The sequence below is a fragment of the Stenella coeruleoalba genome, assembly GCF_951394435.1.
Source record: "Stenella coeruleoalba genome assembly, chromosome: 19".
Classification (NCBI taxonomy): Eukaryota; Metazoa; Chordata; class Mammalia; order Artiodactyla; family Delphinidae; genus Stenella; species Stenella coeruleoalba.
The window spans coordinates 7,594,084-7,616,139 of record NC_137165.1 but is presented as its reverse complement, the minus strand read 5'-3'; the positions used below and the strand labels follow the sequence as shown (position 1 = coordinate 7,616,139).

Here is a 22,056-nt window from a genome sequence, read left to right as displayed (position 1 = left end):
TTGTATCATGGCATTAAAATAGTGTGGCTTCCTCAGAGGGTTGTTGTGAGGATTAAACAAAATAATGTATGGAAAGTTAGCCCAGTGCCTGGCACGGTAAGTACTCAGTACCTGTTAATTACAAATAATAATGGAGAAAGAGAAATTAAGGAAACACTCCCATTCACCATTGCAACAAAAAGAATAAAATACCTAGGCGTAAACCTACCTCAGGAGGCAAAAGACCTGTATGCAGAAAACTATAAGACACTGATGAAAGAAATCAAAGATGATACAAACAGATGGAGAGATATACCATGTTCTTGGACTGGAAGAATCAATATTGTGAAAATGACTGTACTACCCAAAGCAATCTGCAGATTCAATGCAATCCCTATCAAATTACCACTGGCATTTTTCACAGAACTAGAACAAAAAATTTTGTAATTTGTATGGAAACACAAAAGACCCCGAATAGCCAAAGCAACCTTGAGAAAGAAAAACAGAGCTGGAGGAATCAGGCTCCCTGACTTCAGAAAGCTGCAAAGCTACAGTAATCCAGACAGTATGGTACTGGCACAAAAACAGAAACGTAGATCAGTGGTACAGGATAGAAAGCCCAGAGGTAAACCCACGCACATATGGTCACCTTATCTTTGGCAAAAGGGGCAAGAATATACAATGCAGAAAAGACAGCCTCTTCAATAAGTGGTGCTGGGAAAACTGGACAGCTACATTTAAAAGAATGAAATTAGAACACTTCCTAACACCAAACACAAAAATAAACTAAAAATGGATCAAAGATCTAAATGTAAGACCCGTCACTTCTGCCTATGTTAGAGGAAAACATAGGCAGAACACTCTATGACATAAATCACAGCAAGATCCTTTTTGATCCACCTCCTAGAGTAATGGAAATAAAATAATAAACAAATGGGACCTAATGAAACTTAAAAGCTTTTGCACAGCAAAGGAAACCATAAACAAGACAAAAAGACAACCCTCAGAATGGGAGAAAATATTTGCAAATGAAACAACTGACAAAGGATTAATCTCCAAAATATACAAGCAGCTTATGCAGCTCAATATCAAAAAAACAACCCAATCCAAAAATAGGCAGCAGACCTAAATAGACATTTCTCCAGAGTAGACATACAGATGGCCAACAAACACATGAAAGGATGCTCAACGTGACTAATCATTAGAGAAATGCAAATCAAAACCACAAAGAGGGGGCTTCCCCAATGGCTCAATGGTTAAGAATCCGCCTGCCGATGCAGGGGACACGGGTTCGATCCCTTGTCTGGGAAGATCCCACATGCCGCGGAGCAACTAAGCCCATGCGCCACAACTACTGAGCCTGCACTCTAGAGCCTGTGAGCCACAACTACTGAGCCCACGTGCCACACCTACTGAAGGCAGTGCACCTAGAGTCTCTGCTCTGCAACAAGAGAAGCCACCACAATCAGAAGCCTGCACACCGCAACAAAGAGTAGCCCCCGCTCGCCACAACTAGAGAAAGCCTGTGTGCAGCAACGAAGACCCAACACAGCCAAAAACAAATAAAATAAATAAATAAAATAGATATAAATAAATCTATTTGAAAAAAAAAACCACAATGAGGTATCACCTCACAACGGTCAGAATGGCCATCATCAAAAAATCTACAAACGATAAATGCTGGAGAGGGTGTGGAGAAAAGGGAACCCTCTTGCACTGTTGGTGGGAATGTAAATTGATACAACCACTATGGAGAACAGTATGGAGGTTCCTCAAAAAACTAAAACTAGAACTACCATATAACCCAGCAATCACACTACTGGGCATATACCCTGAGAAAACCATAATTCAAAAAGATACATGAGGGCTTCCCTGGTGGCACAGTGGTTAAGAATCCACCTGCCAATGCAGGGGATTGGCAGGGACGTGGGTTCGAGCCCTGGTCCAGGAAGATCCCACATGCTGTGGGGCAACTAAGCACGTGCACCACAACTACTGAGCCTACACTCTAGAGCCTGCGTGCCACAACTACTGAGCCCACGTGCTACAACTACTGAAGCCCGTGCGCCTGGAGCCCATGCTCCGCAACAAGAGAAGCCACTGCAATGAGAAGCCCGCGCACCACAACAAAGAGTAGCCCCTGCTCACCACAACTAGAAAAAGCCTGTGCACAGAACGGAGACCCAATGCTGACAAAAATAAATTAATTAATTAATTAAAAAAAATATATATATATACGTACCACTGCACAATGTTCACTGCAGCCCTGTGACAGGACATGGAAGGACATGGAAGCAACCTAAGTGTCCGTCAACAGATAAATGGATAAAGATGTGGCACATATATACAATGGAATATTACTCAGCCATAAAAAGAAACGAAATTGAGTTATCTGTAATGAGGTGGATGGACCTAGAGTCCGTCATACAGAGTGAAGTCAGAAAGAGGAAAACAAATACCGTATGCTAACACCTATATGTGGAATCTTAAAAAAAAAAAAAAATGGTACTGATGAACCTAGGGGCAGGGCAGGAATAAAGACGCAGACATAGAGAACGGACTTGAGGACATGAGGAGTGGGAAGGGTAAGCTGGGACGAAGTGAGAGAGTGGCATGGACATATATACACTACCAACTGTAAAATAGATAGCTAGTGGGAAGCAGCTGCATAGCACAGGGAGATCAGCTCGGTGCTTTGTGACCACCTAGAGGGGTGGGATAGGGAGGGTGGGAGGGAGGGAGATGCAAGAGGGAGGAGATATGGGAACATATGTATATGTATAACTGATTCACTCTGTTACAAAGCAGAAACTAACACACCATTGTAAAGCAATTATACTCCAATAAAGACGTTAACAAAACAAATTAAAAAAATAATAATGTAAATGTCCATCTGCCTTTCTCAGACAGCTGTTGGGTCTCCTGGAGGCAGAAGAATAAACTAGGTGGCTTTTTAGCGTCCTTTCTAGGCTCTCAGTTGAGATGGCCTTAGGGAGAGTGGGGATTACCCTGACCACTTGCCACCTGACCAGCTGACTACCAGACTGCCCCTGATTTCCCTGAACAAGGATCTGATGGCGGGTCCAGGGTGACCTTGATATTCCTAGCCACATCACTTACTCATACCTGTGTTTTTTTCAAGGTCAATTTCTTCATCTTCTTGAAAATCCTCAAGCTTCTCATCTCTAAGCTCAAAGCTCATCAAATGTGCTTCAGAGATTATAAATACAGGTGAGTGGCCTGAGGTCAGTACCCAAGAGCCCAAGATTATTTTTACCCCTTTTGGCCCTTCTGGCTAATGTCCCAGGAAGGGGGTAACATTGCATTAGTACGTTTATCTCCGGACACAAGGGTGTCAGCAAGAGCCCCTCTGAAAAAGGCGCCGTGGGATCATGTAGGGCTTTTGCCAAAGGTGAGGACCTTCCGAGCCCATGCAAATGAAGTCAGTGGTGAGTAGCGAAGGGCACACACATTCCCCAGCAGGACACTGTTAAAATGCTCCTAAGAATGGGTGCTTTACGGGGACAGGAAGGAGTCACACGAAAGGGAGTTTGACCGTTGCCTTCCTTCGGGAAGGAGTTGGAGGCAACAGAATAAAGGGTATATTGTAACTCAGGAGAGAGTATTTGGGTATTTGTAAGACCTTGAGGAATACAGCCACAAACTTTTGGAGTCCAAGGGAACATTCTTCACACAGTCACGCTTTCTTTGTGACTTGCCATTGCTGCATCCCGTGTTCTGCTTTCCGTGGTGACAGCGGTCCCATCGCAGAGTAAGTCAGATCCTGGGTGTTTATTGAGCTCTGCATTGCTGTCACTCAAATGATGCATGAGTGAGAGAGAAAGGGCTCCCTCCCACCTTTCCCAGGTACTCTGCTTTCTGTAGGACGTGTGCACTTCTTGGGGACAGAGGGTTTTAACCCAGAGCTCCTCTCCCATGGTAGAGATTTTAGTCCTTGTGGTAGGGGTGGAGGTGTGAGTGAGGGCGGCTCTACCTCAGCTTCTCCCTCTCTCAGGCCAGAATGGGCCCCGAGCCGGGTGTGCCGGGGAGGTAGTTTGTCCATTTATCTGACAAACATTGAATGAATGTCTAAAGTGCGCTTGGCACCGTGCTTCAAACAAAAGGTGAATAGGATGGGGGCCCCATCTGTGAGGAGCACACTTTCTAACTCGCCAAGGACCGGGATGTGGGTGTGGAACATGAGTCGGGGGGCTGATGCTGGCGTTGACCCCACACTGACCTTGGGCAAGTTGCTTGGCCTCCCTGGGTCTGCTTTCTAGTATGTCACATGGGAGCGTCACCCCAGACCCATCCTCTGCCTGTGATCAGGATTAAAGGAGGTCCTAGTTACGCCTGTCCCAATCTAATCAGATGTGGTGTGTGGTATTTGCCCCGGGTGTCCAGACCCCAAATCCTGTCAACCTAACCCCCACCACCCCCGGGAGTCCCAGAAGGGTAAACACACCATTCAGGACCAGGCAAATATGTACGGTATTGGCTCTACTGTTGCGTAACCTGCCCCTGGCCCTGGGACACTTGGGCTGGCCTGGACCACACAGAGCTACGCCGTCTTTCTCGGCGCCTCTGGCCGAGCCTGCAAGTGGCTGACAGGCTCTCTGGCCCTTTTCCCAAGGCTCAGCCTCTCACCACTCTGTGAGGATGGAGGTCCAGGGCCAAGAGCAGGGCTTCTCCCACCTACCCTGCCTGGGTCCATTTAGGGAGGGAATCCTCTCACTAACCAGGCACCGTGGAAACCCAACAGAGGACAGCACTCCCAGGAGACAGAAATGGGGCAGACGAACGCCAAGGCACCACTTTCCACACAGACTGAGAGCCTGAACCCTGCCATTTTGTGCCTCCAAAGCCCACCAGGTACTGCTGGGGCCATCCCCGAGCGTCAGACCCACAGTGGCCCCTACGATAGTTTTCCATCCTGGCTATTTTAAGCATCACCAGACAGCCGGCCAAAAGCCCTGATGTGTGAGCTCTTCTACTGGATGTTTGGTTCAGTAACTGAGGGTTGGAGCCCCACACAGGGACTTCTTACAGGAGAGTTCCTAGAAGATTCTGATACACAGCCAGAGTGGGGGCACCACGGGGCCAGATGTTCTAGTGAAATAACGCATGGAGCTTTCTGGTCAGCCGTGGCAAAGGTGTTTCTACGCAGCCTTGACAGCCTCTTTTCCAGGCTCTTCTCTAGAGTTATCCAAGACAGTGGCTCTCAAACTTTTTTTAAAAAATTAATTAATTTTTGGCTATGTTGGGGTCTTCGTTGCTGTGCACGGGCTTTCTTTAGTTGTGGCGAGCGGGAGCTACTCTTTGTTGCAGTGCGCGGGCTTCTCATTGTGGTGGCGTCTCTTGCTGAGGAGCGTGGGCTCTAGGCACGGGGCTTCAGTAGTTGTGTTGCGCGGACTCAGTAGTTGTGGCTTGCAGGCTCTAGAGCGCAGGTTCAGTAGTTGCAGCGCATGGGCTTAGTTGCTCCACAGCATGTGGGATCTCCCAGGACCAGGGCTTGAACCCGTGTCCCCTGCATTGGCAGGCAGATTCTTAACCACTGCGCCACCAGGGAAGCCCCTTTCAAACTTTTCTGATCACGTGTCTATTAGTAAAGAATGATGTCACTCATCATATATATACATGGTTTACTGAACTACTACATACGTGATACACCAACATAAAGAAAATTATAAAGGATAGATAAAAATGTAACACACACAGAACTTCTATTCTCCTCTCTTATGATGTATTCTTCCAACACCAAATGGATTTCCTCGTACAGCCCTGAAGTGTGCACACCCAATTAGGAGGCAATTATCTCCGGAAGTGTAACTCAATATACTGGGGAGACCTCCATGGCTGAGCAGTGATTCAGGACAGGTATTCTGGGGAGAGACAGAGTAACCTTGCCTGGCATAAACGATCTGTCTAGAAACTTCCCCATCCTTCTTCAAGGTAAAATCTTGAAAAGAGGAACCTGCCTACCTGGAGGCCTCCCAGCGTGAGACACCTCACCTTGGCGAGTTTGATGTCTACCACCTGGGGACTGTCCTGGGGAGACTTTGGCTAAGAGTGGCCAAAGTGGCTGAGACTTTGGAGGGCTAAGTCTAACTGAACTCTAACTTAGTCTAACTTAGTCTAACTAAGTCTAACTGAACAAGAGACTGATCTACAAACCAGACTATACAACTATTCATTCTTAGAGTCTGTGAAAAGTGGGGGTGGGACGTTCCTGCTAGTGCCTGCACTCCTTGTAGAGTTGACACCAGAAGATCCAGAAAGCCAAAGCCGTCACCAGAATGCTGCTTGGTGATCATGTCATCAAAGTAAAGGGGTTAGTGTTGAAGGATCACTGACGGTGGCCTGAGAAACCACCACTGCCCTGTGGTGCACCCGTCCTGGTGAGAGGGAGGTTCATTCCCCAGAGTCTCCACCCCTAGGGCCGGATGAGTACTGAGAACGTCCTGCTTCTTTGTGACTTTTCCTGCCATTTTGGTTGGCCGTGTGCTCTGTTTATTCTTTCTCCACGCAGAGTGCAATACAGTTGATTAGCTTATGCTTATTAATTAGCAAAAAGTCAGGGCTCTGTCTCTTAGGACACACCCAGGCCACCTTATTTTACTCTCTGGGCCAGGGAATCCTACAGCGTCGAGAAGCACGTTTGCCCATCTCCTTGTCACAGCAGTGCTAACTTCCTCATTTCTAAGTTCTGGGAAGGCTGCTTCCCGTCACCCCAACGGATCAGGAGCGCCCCCAGCTCACACTGCCCTCCTCCACGTTGAAAGGTTCTCCTCTTCCACGTCCCCTTCCATTAGGGCCCCCTGCTAGGGGGGAAGGAGGAAGGGGCAATGGGGCCCAAATGCATTTTGTCCTAACTGGTAGGAACAGCCCAGCCTACAACTCTCCCAGATTTTGAAAACTTTCAGAATGTAGTTCTCAAGATTTGCGCCCCCCCACCCCCGCCCCGAGGAGTATATTTTAGGAAAGTTTAAATTAAACACACTTAGTCCTTGCCAAAGAGGCAAGTGGCTAGGAGCTGGAGACCTTTTGCAGTCCTAGCCCTCAGCCCCCGGCTTCTGTCATTCAAGAAGGAAACTGTAACCAGCCCAGCTGCCTGCCTGGTCTGGACAGGGACAGCTGAGCCAAGCCTGGAGAAAGAGCAATGTCCCTGGATTGTGGACAGACACCAGTGGACCCTCAGCTGGGAGGGAGTTCTCTGTTCTTTGTGGTTCCTGGCATGGAGGTGACTCTCTCCTCCTAGATAAACAATCTTAACTTTCCGTGTGATGCATGGGGCAGAACTCTTACGGAACTTATAAAGGAGAATCATTTCTTAACATGCTAAACCCCAGACCCCTTTCTGAAAGAACTTTCAGAAAAATGTCACAAATGGAAGAAAAATAATCCAAGTCACTGAGGTTGTGAGCAACTGTGAGGACAGGGACAGATGCTTTAAAAACGGTGATGGCTAAATGTTATTGACTGCACATCATGTGTCGGGTACCATTTATTCTGAGGGTTGGGCCCGTGTTATTTAACCCTTACAATGACACTGTCAGGAGTTATTGCTACTAATATTTTTATAATTATTTTAACATTTCAGATGATATTAGTAGTAGTATAATCCTCATTTTTACAGAGAGAGAGGTTAAATAATTTTCCCAAGGCCACATCGCTAGTAATTGGCGGAGCTGGGATTTGAACCCAGGCCCCAGGTTCTGCCCCGTGTCCCGTTGCCTTTGGCCCCAGATCCTCCTGCTTGATCATATGTCCAGGGCAGATGCCCAATATCTGTTGAAGAGCTAACCGACGGCAATAAACTAAACCATTTAAATAAACAAATGACTGAAGATGAGAAACAGGCATAAACACAGTCCATAAGAGGATGCTGCTATAGATATTTATGGATTTTCATCTGAACAGAGACGCAAATAGTCCTTTGTCCAAGGAGAATTGAGAATCAGGTGAGGAGTGGGAAATTCCTTCTGACATCCACCCAGAGAGGTGGCAGGTATTAAAATGGCCCAAAACCTCATAAAAAGATGATCATTCCTTAAAAATCCTCCTGTCCTAAGTGTGGGATCTTGGCTTCTGGAATGTGAAAAGGACATTAGTGGAAACACTGGTGAAATCTGGTTAAAGTCTGGAGTATGGTTATTGGCCATATGCCAACATTAGCTTCTTAGCGTTGCGGAAGGTACCATGGTTCTGGAGGGTTTTCACGTTAGGAGAAACTCAGTGAAGGGTATGTGGGTACTCTCTATATGATCTTTGCTACTTTTCTGTAGATCTAACATTATGGCAAAATGAAAAGTTTATTTTAAAAGCATAATGTAGTAGCATGGCCCCAAGAATAAGCTGATGGTAAGACGTGGGTCTGCGTGTAAGTATGTGTTATTAAAACCCATATAGCGCAGAGCAAGGGTCGCAGACTCACACGCTTGCAAGGGCCAAGGAGGCTGGTTGGGTTGGAGAATGCGGGTTCCCTCTAAAGGCTGTAACCAACGATTGCCAAGCAGGAACTGGGGCCTAGCATGGCCAGATCTCCCCATTTTTCAAAGGAAGCTGAAGATCTGGACCCCTTTGCTTGAAATCACCTTTTTTTTTTTTTTTTTTTTGCGGTACGCGGGCCTCTCACTGCTGTGGCCTCTCCTGTTGCGGAGCACAGGCTCCGGACGCGCAGGCTCAGCCGCCGTGGCTCACGGGCCCAGCCGCTCCGCGGCATGTGGAATCTTCCCGGACCGGGGCACGAACCCACGTCCCCCGCATCGGCAGGCGGACTCCCAACCACTGCGCCACCAGGTGAAGCCCCACCTTATTTTTTAAGGATGGCTCCAATAGCAAAAATCACTACCTAGCATAAGCAGAGACTGTCTGCAGGTCAACTGTAACCCACGGTTGCCACTTGGCAACCTCTGAGCTACAGGGTTTTAAAACACTCCTGGAAATTAGACAGACAAGCAAAACCCGGAACTCTTGAAATAGTCTCTCCTTGGGAACATCTTAATGTTGCTCAGCTAAGTGAGTGTGCACGGGTGAGTGTGGATGTGCAAGTAGGTGTGAGCTCGGCTCAGGAGAACCACGTAACCAGGGCCTGTGTCTCAGACTCCCCACTCCTTGGCCTCCCCTTGACCATCGAGGCCCTGGGACGCTCAGCCCATATGGTCCGGGGGAGTCCCTCTCCTTGGTGACTCCTACTCAACTGTTATAGGCTTTAGGTCCTTTTAGGGCACGAAGGTGAGTTTTTTTGTTTCATTGATAACACTGCATCTGAATGTCTCTCACAGATGCAAGTTTCATAGTAAGCACTTTCTCTTGCATAAAGTTAAACCTTCTTGAAGATACTGCCCATGAGGGGCTGCTGACCCTCTCTGTTTCCACATCTTTAATTCCACGGAGTTTTTATTCAGTGGGGAGGAAACTTCTCCTAGTTTGGCCCTTTAAGACAAGGACTTGGGCTCAAAAAATCATCAAATTGAAGCTCTTTTTTTCCCAATGTGTATCAGACAGTAGCTTTGTTTATGCCCTGAATAGGTCACCTGTGCTAATGTAGTTTGAAATCAAGAAGCAGCTCAATGGTGAAGAGCAGTTGTTCCCAAACGTGGCTGCTTGTCAGTATCCTGTGGGGTGTCCCTTAAAGATTCTCATTCCCAGAATCCAACCTCCAGAGGTTTTGATTCAGGGGGTTGACACTGGGGCTCAGGAAGCTATAGAGAGAGCGAGCCAACCAATAAAAATATATCTATTTTAAAAGCTCCGTAAGGAATTCTAATAGTCTGTCCACTTGGGAACCACCAGTATGCGGTATGGAATGTTTGGGTCCCAGCTGTGCATTTGCACGTGGGCGGTACAAAGGAATGTTTGTCTTTTTTGTGTAGAGTGTATATACAACAGCAAGCTTCCACACAGGGCTTTGTACGAGGAAGATCAGTTTCTCATTTCCTGCTGCCCTTGCTATCACCAGGGTTGGGGGCAGCTTGGGGCAGATGATGAAATCCTGCTTGGAGTGTGCAAGGCCTGAGCGTGAGGTCGGAAGCCCCACTTCCAGGCTGGGAGGTACCACTTAGCGGCTGCGTGACCCTGGGCAAGTCACTTTCTTTCTCTTCTCAGGCTCCGTAAAGCACTGACACTGGAAGTCCCAAATAGAGAAAGAGGTAGAGGCACCTGCTAGCTAGGCAATAGGAAACTTGTCAAACCTGGTAAGGGATGTAATGTCCTATGGTGACAGCCATGTGCATGGAAATCTATCCATCAAACAAAACATTAAGATCTGTAGGTATATCATTATATGGAGGAATCCATTCATTCATTCATTCATCCAATTCATGTTTTCTGAGCATCTTCCATGAGTCAGGTGTGGGGATGCATCAGTGGACAGGACCACACCGGCCCTTAAGGCATTCAGCGTGTAGCCAAGGAGACAAAAGGGAAAATCAGCTATTTATCAGTGCCATTAGGGCTAAACAATGCACAGAAGAGCAGGAAACGTTGCCCGTTCCCAAGGCGGCTTTCATGACACGTATTTGATTGCTATTTGCAGATTGGCCAAGTCCACGCTGGTCCTCATTCCTTTATTGGGTGTTCATGAGATTCTCTTCTCTTTCATCACGGACGATCAAGTTGAAGGATTTCCAAGATACATACGACTCTTCATTCAGTTGACTCTGAGCTCCTTCCACGTAAGTTGATGTCTGAACAAGGACGCCTTTGGCTTTGGAGAAAACAAAATGCCCTTGATCCAAACACACTGGAAATTGCGAGAGCCCGAAGAGGGAAAGAGAGCTCTGGTTACCAGTAGGATTTATCGGCTTTGGCATTAGAAGGGGGTGGAGATGGAAATGCTGCTTTAATCCTGCCAGCGTGACTCGGTGACTAAGAAGGGAAAAGTGGTTTGTTTCCGGCACTCTAATAGTTGGTGTGACTCACAATCATATTCACCGTGTCAGCATGAAGCCTTTTATTAAGCGCCTATTTTTGCTGGGTTCTCTGCACAGTTTGTGCAAAATGAACAGTGAGTAGAGACCAGGAGGCTCTCGGACTTTGACAGGTGTGTGTGGGATGAAACTAGAAACAGGAGGCCACCTGTGGTTCAGGTACCTGGGTGTTTTGGTTATCCATGGCTTCAATTGTCATCCATTACTTAGCAGATTAAAACGACAGTAATTTTTATTATTTCTCATGATTCTGGGGGTCAAGAATCCAGGTAGGACATAGTAGGCATGTCTCACCTCTGCTCCAGGGATGCTTGCTGGGGCTGAACTTTCTAGATGACTTCTCCACTCGTATGTCTGGAGCCTAAGCTGTGGAGGCTCAGGTGGCTGAGACTGGCTGGAGTGGCTTTATTTGGGTCAAAATAAATTTCATCGAATCCCCACACTCACCAAAGGCCCAGGGGACAGAGCCTGAGGTATGGTAGGGGCAACTGGACAGTGGCTCTTTTTACCTTCTGTTAGAGCTGAATTGAACATGGCTTTGAATGGAGACAGAGCGCCCACTGGTAACTTTTTGTCATTTTGAAACCATGTTTAATTTACTTCAATCTTTTGGGGGATTTCAAAGGCTAAAGTTTAGTCACTTGGGTTTCCTATGTTGCTTGGTCTTAATCTTCTTTAAAAAGTAATCCCAAATTAGAAACAACAACAACAAAACAAAAAATTACAGCTGTTATGTCAGTAGTATTTCGTGGCCTTTTTTCCTCCGAGGACTTGATCGGTCATGTGACCCCTTGATCAGCTGATCTCACACACCCGAGGCCAGCTGAAGATAAGACGCTCCTGCAGAGCTTTGTGGGACAGATTTCTCTGTAGGACAGATCCTAGCCTACCAGACTCCCTGGCAAGGGAGCATGTTTGGGTCACCCATTACTGTGTAGCAAACTCCCCCCAAACTTCATGGCTTGAATCAGAAACTACGTTATTAATCTCGAATGATTCTGTAAGCTGGGCTGTCTGGACTCAGCAGGGTGAACCTTTTGAAACATGTCATCTTTGAATGGGGCTGCAAACATCTGAAGGCTTGATCTGGGCCAGAACATCCAAGACAGCTTATTCACACGGATGGACGTTGACATGGGCTGTTGGCTGGGAGCTCAGCTGGGGCTATCGATTAGGAACCTAAGTTCTCCATGTGGCCTCTCCACGTATCTTGTGCATCTCAGAGCATGGCAGCTGGACTCTTAGGAGTATCCCAAGAGCAAATGCCCTAAGAGGGAGGAAGCAGACACTTCCAACCCTCTTAAGGCAAAGGCTCGGGAGTCCCAGAACGTCACTTCTACCACATTGTGCTGGTAGAAGGAGTCACAAGGACATCCCAGATTCAAGGGGAGGGAAGATACGGTCCCTCTCTTGATGTGAAGGGTCACATATGCCTACCAGGAGGGGAGAAATCCTTGGGGCCATCTCTGGAGACCAGCTACCACACTGATCGTTTGGTCCTGCAGCAACCTGAGCTCAGGCACCACCGAGGAAGGCGAGGAATCAGAGCAGCTCTGCAGATGGAGCTAGAAACACACTTAGGAGCTTGTGCCTGGACAGAGGCCATGCACCTTCTAAAGACCCCCACGCTGTTCCCCTCCAGCCCGCCAGGCAGAGGTGAGAGCACGGGTGGGCAGGTGTGCAGGTGCACGTTCAGTGGGTCGTATCTTAGTGACTCCACCATAGAAATTAGCACTGGACCCAACAGCTTCCTTTCCCTGCTGCTTTAGGGGACCCTTCACTCTCCCAAGGGCCTATTGCTTAGAGAATTTCACCAGCCTCCTGCTGTCAAGGGGTCTTTGGAGAGACCGCCAAGTGGTGGTGACACATGGAGTGAGAGCCATCTGTTCGTGGGACCGCTCCCTTCACACTCGCTTCATCTAGAATGAGAGTCAACCAGACTCCAGGATGTCCCTCCAACCATGACTCAAGGACCTGACGAAGTGAAAGACACACTTGTGATGAGGAATCCTATTTCACCCAACTCATTTGTGAGACTTCCGGCACGCCGAAAGCACGCCCAACCCCTTCCAATATCTGGCAGTGAAAAGACCAGATAAAGGTGGTCTTCTGGTTGGGGGAAGGGGGCGGGGAGGGACAGATAATAACCAAGTTGACAAATGAAGAACAATTCTGGTTATTAATATTCTGAAGACTATGAAATAGAGAACTGTGACTGTGACTGGAACGGCTACCAAAAATTGAGTGGTGGGGAAAGACTTCTCTTTTAGGAGATATTTGAGCTACGACCTGAATTTTGAGAAGCCAGTTAGGCAGAGATTTGAGGAAAGAATGGTCCAGAAAACAGAAAGTGTGACAACAGGACCTGAGGAAGAAATGAGCTGATAGCCGGTCTCCAACATGCCCCCCGGTCATCTTTGCCTCTTGGCTTTCACAGACTTGAGTAGTGCCCTCTCACACAGAATAGGGTTGACCTGTGCAACCATTAGAGTATTGTGGGCATGAAAGTGTGTGATGTTTGAGGCTAGGACGTAAAAAGGGTTGCAGCCTCCGCCTGGCTCCCTTGGGTCACGCCCTCTGGGTGAAGCCAGCGGCCACGTCCTGAGGACACATAAGCAGCTCTGTGGAGGGAGGTGGAGGTTTCCTACCAACAACGAGCACCAACTTGCCAGGCATGTGAGCTGTCTTGGAAGCAAGTCAAGCCTTCAGATACCTGAAGTTCCAGCCAACAACTTGACTGCAACCAGAAGAATGACCCTGAGCGGGAATACCCAGCTAAGCCATGGCCAGATTCTTGGCCCGTAGGAAGTATGTGAGACGATAAATCTTTATTGTTTTGATCCACTTAGTTATCCAGCAACCTAATCCATTAGCTTGAGATGCTGAAGGCACCCAGAAGGTCCGTGTGGCTGGAATATAGTAGCTGAGGGGAAGCGTGGTACAAGGTGAGGTCAGTGACACAGACACAAGGCCACATCACCTTAGCTCCTCCTGCGGTTAGGATATTGTATTTTCATCTAAGTGTGATGGTAAACCCCAGGCATGACATGATCTATCTTTTCAGAAGAAATATTCTGACACGAGAATAGGGTATTTACTATCTCACAAAAGTGAAAATTTCAGGATCCGGTATAGCTGGATCCAGGTACTCAAACAATATCATCAAAATCTGCCTCTGACCATCTCCAGCCTCTGCTTTTCTCTATGTTGGCTTTATCCTCAGACGGGCGCTCTCCACGTAGCTGGGAAGATGCCCTTGAGTGTCTCCAGACTAACTTTGACTATAAAGTTGGCAAAAGCAGGGAAGAGGGTGTAACTTTCTCTTCTTTCCTGCTGAAAAGAACTGGGATTGGGCCTGCTTGGGTCACACGACCATTTGGGCTGTTGATTGTGGTGATGGCCCTCCTAGAACATGAGGACCAAATGATTGGCAGCCCTGCCAGAAGCCCAGGGAGTAGGGGAGGGTCAGGAAAGGATGCAAATCAGGCAAAAAAAATTAGCCATTGCCCACTATGGACAAATAGAAACGGGACAGTCACCTTGTACAGTATTTATATAATTGAACGAATGATGGAGAACCCTTAGGGTTTAATCACCATTGACCTATGAGCGTGTAAGCAAACGCCTAGGCTGATGTGGGTGGTGAGTGTCAAAGTAGGAAGAGACCCTGTGGAAATCCGAGTTAATGTACTCATTATGACTGACTCTAGTTAGTACAATCGAGTAGCTGCCTGCCTCTTGTAGGGGCTACTAGGACTAGGGCCGGGCTGTGGACTTGCCAAGTAACCGTCAGACACACCTTCTACTGAGTCAAGCTTCACGCCACCTCTTCCTTTCATTCCAGGGACTGCTTGTGGCCTTGCAGTATTGCTTTTCCAATGGAGAGGTACGTTTTCCACGCTGCCATCCCAGCTCCCTGCGAGGCTGGGGCCGGCATCCTACTGCCCCTGGAGAGCTCGGTTGACATGACGGTGCCATGGGGGGGTGTGCAGTGACCAGCACGTCCTGGGACAAATGGGTACCACAGACATCCAGTAGAGAGAGCAGCAGGCATCTTAGACGGATGGGGAAAGGTATTGGGATGAGTTTTCTTTCCAGAGCCCAACCGTGGCCCCGCTGGAGCCGCCCTGGGAGTATCAAAGTGTCATACAGTTACCAGCTGTAACTCTGGAGTCCAAAAATCTGCATTCAGGCCATGACTCACCCACTTAGGAGATCTGCATTGGTCAGGTCACCGTGGCTCTTTGAGCCTCAGTTTCCTCGTCCGTAAAATGGGAATAACAGTGGTCCCTACCCTGCAGTGATACCCCAGGGATGCATGGTAAAGGTCCTATGCATGGTAACAACGATTATTTTTATTGTTAATATTATTGCAGAGCCCCCAACCGACTCTCTGCTCCCCCAGAAAGAGGCTTGAAAGGGGGAGGGGAAGAGGCCAGAGCAGTTTTCTCCTGACTTGAGGAGTTGGTGGAATCTCTGGCTCCCTGTCATCTTCCCCTCCCCCCACCCCAGGTTTAAATATGGATTTCTGTCTCCTTCCGCTAGAATGTAAGCCTCTTGACATCAAAACCTCTTCCGTCTGGCTCACTGCTGCCTTTTCTGTATCTTCAAGCAGGGACCCATGATCCACCAGGCAGGTTTCAAATGTCACCTCGACACAGTCCTTTTCTGAACACCCTATCTCAGATTTTAGTCTCCTCACCCCACTGTCCTGCTTAAAGGCCTCGCAGTGTCACTGTCATCTGCTCTGCTCACATGTATTTGTTTGCTTCTCTTTGTTCGTTTCCCCTAGTGAGAAGGTAGGTTTCCCAAGGGTGGTCCAGAGTAGCCACTCAATACACATTTGCCGAGTGGACACTGGACTCAGTGACTCCCAGGCAGTAACCCCGCCCTCTTCTCACCTGGCAGGTGAAGGCCGAGCTGCGGAAGCAGTGGGCCCGCTTTTTGCTAGCCCACCACTCGGGCTGCAGAGCCTGGGTCCTGGGGAAGAACTTCCGATTCCTAGAGAAATGTCCCAAGAAGCTCTCGGAGGGGACTGGCTCCAGCAAGCTGCAGAAGGCGCGGCCCTCGCCCCACGGTGGGCAGCTCCTGCACTCGACTGAGGAGGGCCTGCGGGTGGCGGGCGCCCTGCCCCGCCAAGGCCACGCAGCCTGGCCCCGGGGCAGCAGCGTGTCGGAGAGCAGCGAGGGGGACTTCACCCTGGTCCACACCGTGGAGGAGATTCTCGAGGAGAGCGAGATCTAGGCAGGAGCCCACCTCTCTGGCTCCGCTCCCCGGAGACTCCTGAGATGGGCGAGGGAGGAGGCGGCCAAGCTGTACGTTGCTGACCTTGCGGGTGCAGAGTCAGCCCACTTCCCGCGCACCCCGCCCACTCTGACGTGACGTCGCCCCGCCTACTTTGGACGTCTCTTCCCGGCTTGCCCTGCTCTGTGCGACAGAGGCTGCGTGCCCTGTCATCCTCATCACCCCCGCAGGTGTGTTTCCCAGAGCGCCACCAGCCTTCCGGGCTGGGCCCATATTCGAGTGAATGGAGCCCTAGGATACAGAGAGAGGTCTGCTATGAAATAGAGGCGAGCCGCTATCTTTCCTTTACCCTTCATGGTACAAGGTGTCTATCTGAAGTCGGGTTCAGTGTGTCCAAGGACCACCTGCGAAGTGTTTTAAATGCAGTCTGACTCATGGCAGAGATTCTAAGAGGGTGCACCTGGGACGATGGCCGGCGATGGGAATTGTGTAACAAGCATCCCAGGTAATTCTGATGCGAGCCCACATTTTGAAAACCTGGGGCAGGATAGGCAGCAGCCAGAAGTCCCCCTGAGCTGGCCGCTGGCGGGAGAGACCGCCGGAGTCCTGCATTCAGCAGTGCAGCTGTGACACGCCTGCCCTCCTCTGACAGGGTGGACCGCACTCTGCCCCCCAGAGCCCTCTCCTTCCCTTCTCTCTTCTTCCTCTCTTGTCAAGTCTTCCCTCCCTCTCTCCATCTCAGTTCTCATCCGTGGGCAGCAGCAGTTCTGTTTGATCTGTAACGAGCCCATCCTTCCTCGGAGGGTTGGCCCCAGCACCCAGGGCCCCTCTGAAAGTTGCTGTTGGTCATTTTCTCACTTTTCTGGTTCCGCCTGCCTGTCTGAGCTTGGCTGCTTCAAGCCTTACTTGCCTACCGTTCTCTGCCATTTTTGGTTTGCCGTTGATACCTGGATGGCCGTACCTTCTGCTCTGGGAGGTTTGCCCACTGTTCTCCCGGCCCTGAGTCCCCCACTGAGAAGAGTCCCGCTCCTCGTATGGAATTGGATGCTGAGAGCTGGAGGGGACCCAGCTGAAACGAGAGGACTGTGGCTACGCCGAGGAGGCACCGAGGGGGCCGGGGCTGTGGACCCGGTCTGCAGGTGGGGAGTCAGTTGTGCCCAGACCCTGAGTGGAGGGTGCTTCTGGAGGCTGAGGAGGGCCCAGGCGATTAGGGTCAGGCTCAGTGGCTGCAGCTGTAAGGCAAGAGGCTGAGGAAGGTCAAGGGAGGAACGTTCTATGGAAACAGGGTGTCAGTTCTCAGGAGCGTCACTTTTACAGCGTGTAAAATGTATGTGTACATGGGTGGTCGGGGTATTATGCTGTGGGACCAAGTCCTGCCTTATATTAGGGGGAGGTGCGATATGATACTTGTCAAGTAGGGGTGCCAGATTTTGCAATTAAAAATACACAATTCGGATATAAGTATACGTATAGCTGATTCACTTTGTTATACAGCAGAAACTAACACAACAATGTAAAGCAATTATACTCCAATAAAGATGTTAAAAAAATCCACAATTCTCAGTTAAATTTGAATTTTGGATAAATGAATATTATTATTGTCTAAGTATATCCCACGGGATATACTTTACGTGAAATCCAAATCCACTGCACATCCTGTGTTTCACCTGGCAACTCCATTGTCAAGGACACTTTGCAGCAGGACAGAGACCAGGGTGAGGCAAGCAGACCTCAGTTCAGGCGCAAAATTTAAGAGAGTACTAAAAACCCACAGTCGTCAAGATAAGTAATATTTTAATGCAATATTAAAAAAAGTCAAATCTGCAAGCTACAGCCCACGGGCCATTTATAAAAATGACATTTCATTGGAACCAAGGCTGGGATGAGGGTGAAGCAAGTGAGGCCATGAGATGCAAATAAAGGGTCTGGTCCTGACTATATACAATTTTGATATTTTGCTCATCATGGACGTTTTAACATTAATTTTCATTTTTAAACAATTGCATGAAAATATTATTTATCTTGACCACTGAGCTTTTTGTCGCTTACCTTCAATTTCGCACCTGAGGCCGGTGCCCATCTTCCCCTCCCCCCAGTCCTGGCTCTGCTGTGCAACAGGGGAAACTGAAGCAATGACATTAGGCAAGTACGTAACAAAGCAAAGGTTTGTTTTTTGGTGTCCAGATTGTCCACAATTCAATCATTAAAATATATGTCCTACTTTTTCCTTTCTGCAAAAATCTCTGCCGTTTCTCATCAACCCATTAGCACCTAGAAAGCAGGGCCGTGTCGTATTCCCAGCTAGTGTCCAGCATAGCCAGTTCAGAGCAGGTTCAGAACACATTCATCAAAGGAGACAAGACAGACGCGTCTTGGGAGCATCAGATGCTGTCGAGGGTCAGTTACCCAGGACCCGGCCACGAGTAGAAGGAACTTTTTTTCAAGCACTTGTAAGTATGCCCTCCCCGCTCACTCCACACATGGGGTGGCACACACACACACCACACACACACACTGCTGCTTGCTCTTGTTCTGCTAATGATTAACATAAGTTTATTTAATTTGATTTGTTGATTCTTTTACATTGGTTTCACACTGGAGCTGAAGGTCTCTGCCCCTGGAGAATCTGGTGCACTGTTCCTGGCCAGAAGTGGGAAAAAGAGCTGCCGTATTAAGCCTGGGAACCTGGGTGGTCCATTGTCTCAGGGACCGAGAAGAGTGGGCAGAGAGGTCGGAGAGAGAAGCAGAGGTCAGAGGTCAAAAGGGTGGAAGGCAAGTGTCTGCCTTCTTCTAGACCACTCCCTAGATCATTCACTTTGCTGTTGCCTTAAAGATCCAGCCTCGTGGGTCTCAGTCCTGGCTTTGCAATCACCTGGAACACTTTCTAGAAACATCGATGGCTGGTGAGACCAGAAAGCACACCAGCAGCCCAGCACACAGCTTGGACACGTCAGAAGCACTGTAGCCTTGGCTGTGGTGGAAATGTGACCAGTGGCAGCAATGGTACCTGGCACTGAGGGACCTATTGATGAATCTGTCTGGGGTGCCTCCTGGGGATGCTAAGAAATGCCCAAGGGCCACTGCACAAGAGGCTGGGACCCTGTGAGAGCAGTTTGGGTTATTGTTCTTGACGAGTTTGTTTCTGCCCTTGAGTTTCCATGTACATGAGGAAGCAGAAGTTCAGAGATGTGAAGTGACCTCCACAAAGTCTCTATAGTGGACATCTATTGTTACAACCCACCCCTCTTATACTAACAGCACCAAAATTTTCCTTTTGGAAATCACACATCTCCCACTCTCAGTCCTTGATGTTTGAGTCATTCCAACTCGATCCTCAGCCCCAAGGATGGGCATGAAAATCTGCTTGGCCAGTCTGAGCATGACATCCTCCTGGCACCAGATATTGGGTCAGGGATGGACATAGAACCAATCAGAGCCAGTGAGAGACAGTCCTGGGACTCTTGACCAAAAAAAGCATTTTTTCTTTCTTGCTGAAATTGGAACCACAAAGAAGTAAGCCTGGATCTGCTGGTAGCCCTCTTGGGGGAAAAGCCTGGCTGGGAATGGAGACTCCACAGCAGCGAGCAGAACCAGGAGATGGAGGAAGAGCCCTGAGACCTTGCTGGAGCCCTTGAATTAAGCCTGACCTTAAAGTTGGTGCTACTCCTGGAATTTCAGTTACATGAGTCAATAATATTTGTGCCACAGCAACTGGTGTTGGGTCTTCCGTTCCTTGCATCTGGAAGAGTCTTGATGACATAGCTCATTACCACCCCTACCTCCTTCTCTTCTCTTCCGTCAAGTTGGACTTTGCACTGCCTCTAAGTTCTCTTAGCATCTTGCCCACAGGGTGCCCTAGAGCTGTACAGGATCCCAGCCCAAGTGGCCCTGCCACCCCAAGCTAACAGAAGATGTGCTAATTAGGTTATGACCCTTGGGTCCTCCATTGGCCAACAGAAGGTCCAGTGGCCCCTTTATGTCTCTTGTTGAACCACAAACCAACAAGGTTATTATGCAGTGTCTATCCTTTTAGACTCGAGTGACAAGGATACCTCGACCTCAGAGAGACGTGAAAAGCTCCCAACTTCACACCCCAATCAACCAGATTGAGTCGTGGAGGGCAGTGTGTGTGGAAAGAGCACTGGAGTGAGGCATTGATCCCTTTGGTTCTGTCCCTAGACCACCCTGGGTCTTTCGTCTCCCTCCCACATGGCTCCTGGGTGGCCCGCTGTGTCTGATACTGGAGGGGTATCTTGGGCAGGTTATTACTGTCCTCCCCCCAGAACCACTGGACCAGATGCTGTGTAGCCCCCTCTCACTTCCAGCTCCGATGCTGTGCAATCCCAGAATTCTCTGTCCTGTCATGTCCAGGTGAAAACTATTGAGGCAGCCTGGTGTAATCAAAGGGACTCCTGTTTGAGTACCAAATCCTACTCTTACTTCGTGGCCTTGGTGTCCTCATCTACACTATGGGGATAATAACACCTCCATCAGTGAAATAATGCCGAGCCTCTAGCAGGATGCCAGGCCCATAGGAAACGCTCCATCCGTAAGTGTTACGATGACTCTCCAGTTCGCCCTCCACAAAGAGCGGCACTTTCTGGCGGCGGTGATTGTGCCATTGCTGTTGCTAAAGCTGGGGTGATCCCCCCACACCAGCAGATGGAGACGCCCCAGCCTCAGAGCGTTGCACACAGGTTGCTCAAGTGTCCAGGACATCTGCATGTCCTGCATTTTTCTAACCTCATCTTGGAACTTAGGCCTGGAGAATAAATGAACTTTCAAAACTGAACACAATGCTCTCGAGAACCCGCCGGTGGAGCTCTGAGGTGTTCCAGGCCCTAGAGCTCTGATAAGGCAGTGTGGGCCAGTGGGCAGTGCTGGCCTGGCATCTGCTCATTAGCTGACCCTGGGCGACCTGCTTGCTGTCTCTGCGTCTCCTTTTCCTTGTCCCTAGAAATAGGGGCCTCAGGGCCATCTCTCTTCACCTTGCAGCGTATCAAAACTGAACTTGTCATTATCTCCTGAAACCAGCATCTCTCCCTGGTGTTTCCCATCTCGGTGGATGACATCACCACTCACCCGGCACCCAAGCCACAAACCTGGCTGCCATCCTTGCTCCTCCCTCCTCCCCTGTACCAGTCAGGTGCATTCTACCTCCTAAATATCTCCCGAGCAGGTCCCATTCTCTTCATCCCACTGCTGTTCCCCTGGCCCAGGCCACCTGGGCGACTGTAAGAGTGTGATCTCCAGGCCTCGGGCTTGCCCCTCTGATTTATTTCTACCCTGCCAGAGGGTCCTCTTACAAACAGAAATCCCTCCTACTTGGAACCCCACACGGTACCCACCACCCTCACCTCCCCTGGGCTGCAGGGAAGGCCTTGCATGCGCTGGCCCCTGTCTGCTTTGGAGGCTTACCTCACAATCCGCTCTCGCTCTCTGCTCTCTGGCTACACTGGCCTTCTCAGGGCCCTAGAATTCGAAACGCTCATTCCTGCCTCAGGGTCTCTGAGACACACTGCTTCCCCACCACCACCCTTCCCCCACGGCAGTCCACTGGGCCTTAATTGACATGCCTCTTCATGAGGAACACCTTCCCCATCTCTGGGCAAGTCGGCCCCTCCCATTGTCTTCCCACAGTGCTTTGCGTGTCTCCATGGTAACCTCACCACCTCAACCGACTCCTTAAAGGTCTGTGGTCTCCTCTGCGCCCTGAGTTGCGCGAGAACATGGCTGTGCTGTCTCTCCTTCGGCACCACAGTCCCCGCACCCTGGCCTACGGCTGCGACACATCCTTGTCTTTGAGGCTGAGCCGACAGAAATCATTTCTTCTTCCAGTTCGAGAATGACCAGTCAGCTATGTTCCCGGCTCCTCTTGCATTTATTGGAACCTGCTTACCCA

At 49.2% G+C, this 22,056-nt stretch overlaps 1 protein-coding gene across 1 annotated transcript in view; it reads left to right on the top strand.

The window, feature by feature from the left end:
- GLP2R (glucagon like peptide 2 receptor) overlaps nt 1-16,211 on the top strand; it is a gene marked incomplete at its 5' end in the record, with an annotated part of 48,844 nt that extends 32,633 nt beyond the window's left edge. Inside the window, 4 exon segments of the mRNA XM_079905691.1 lie at nt 3,122-3,210; nt 10,517-10,655; nt 14,755-14,796; nt 15,819-16,211. Coding sequence (XP_079761817.1) covers nt 3,122-3,210; nt 10,517-10,655; nt 14,755-14,796; nt 15,819-16,154 — 606 coding nt within the window. The 3' untranslated portion in view covers nt 16,155-16,211.
- Nucleotides 16,212-22,056: the final 5,845 nt, after the last annotated feature.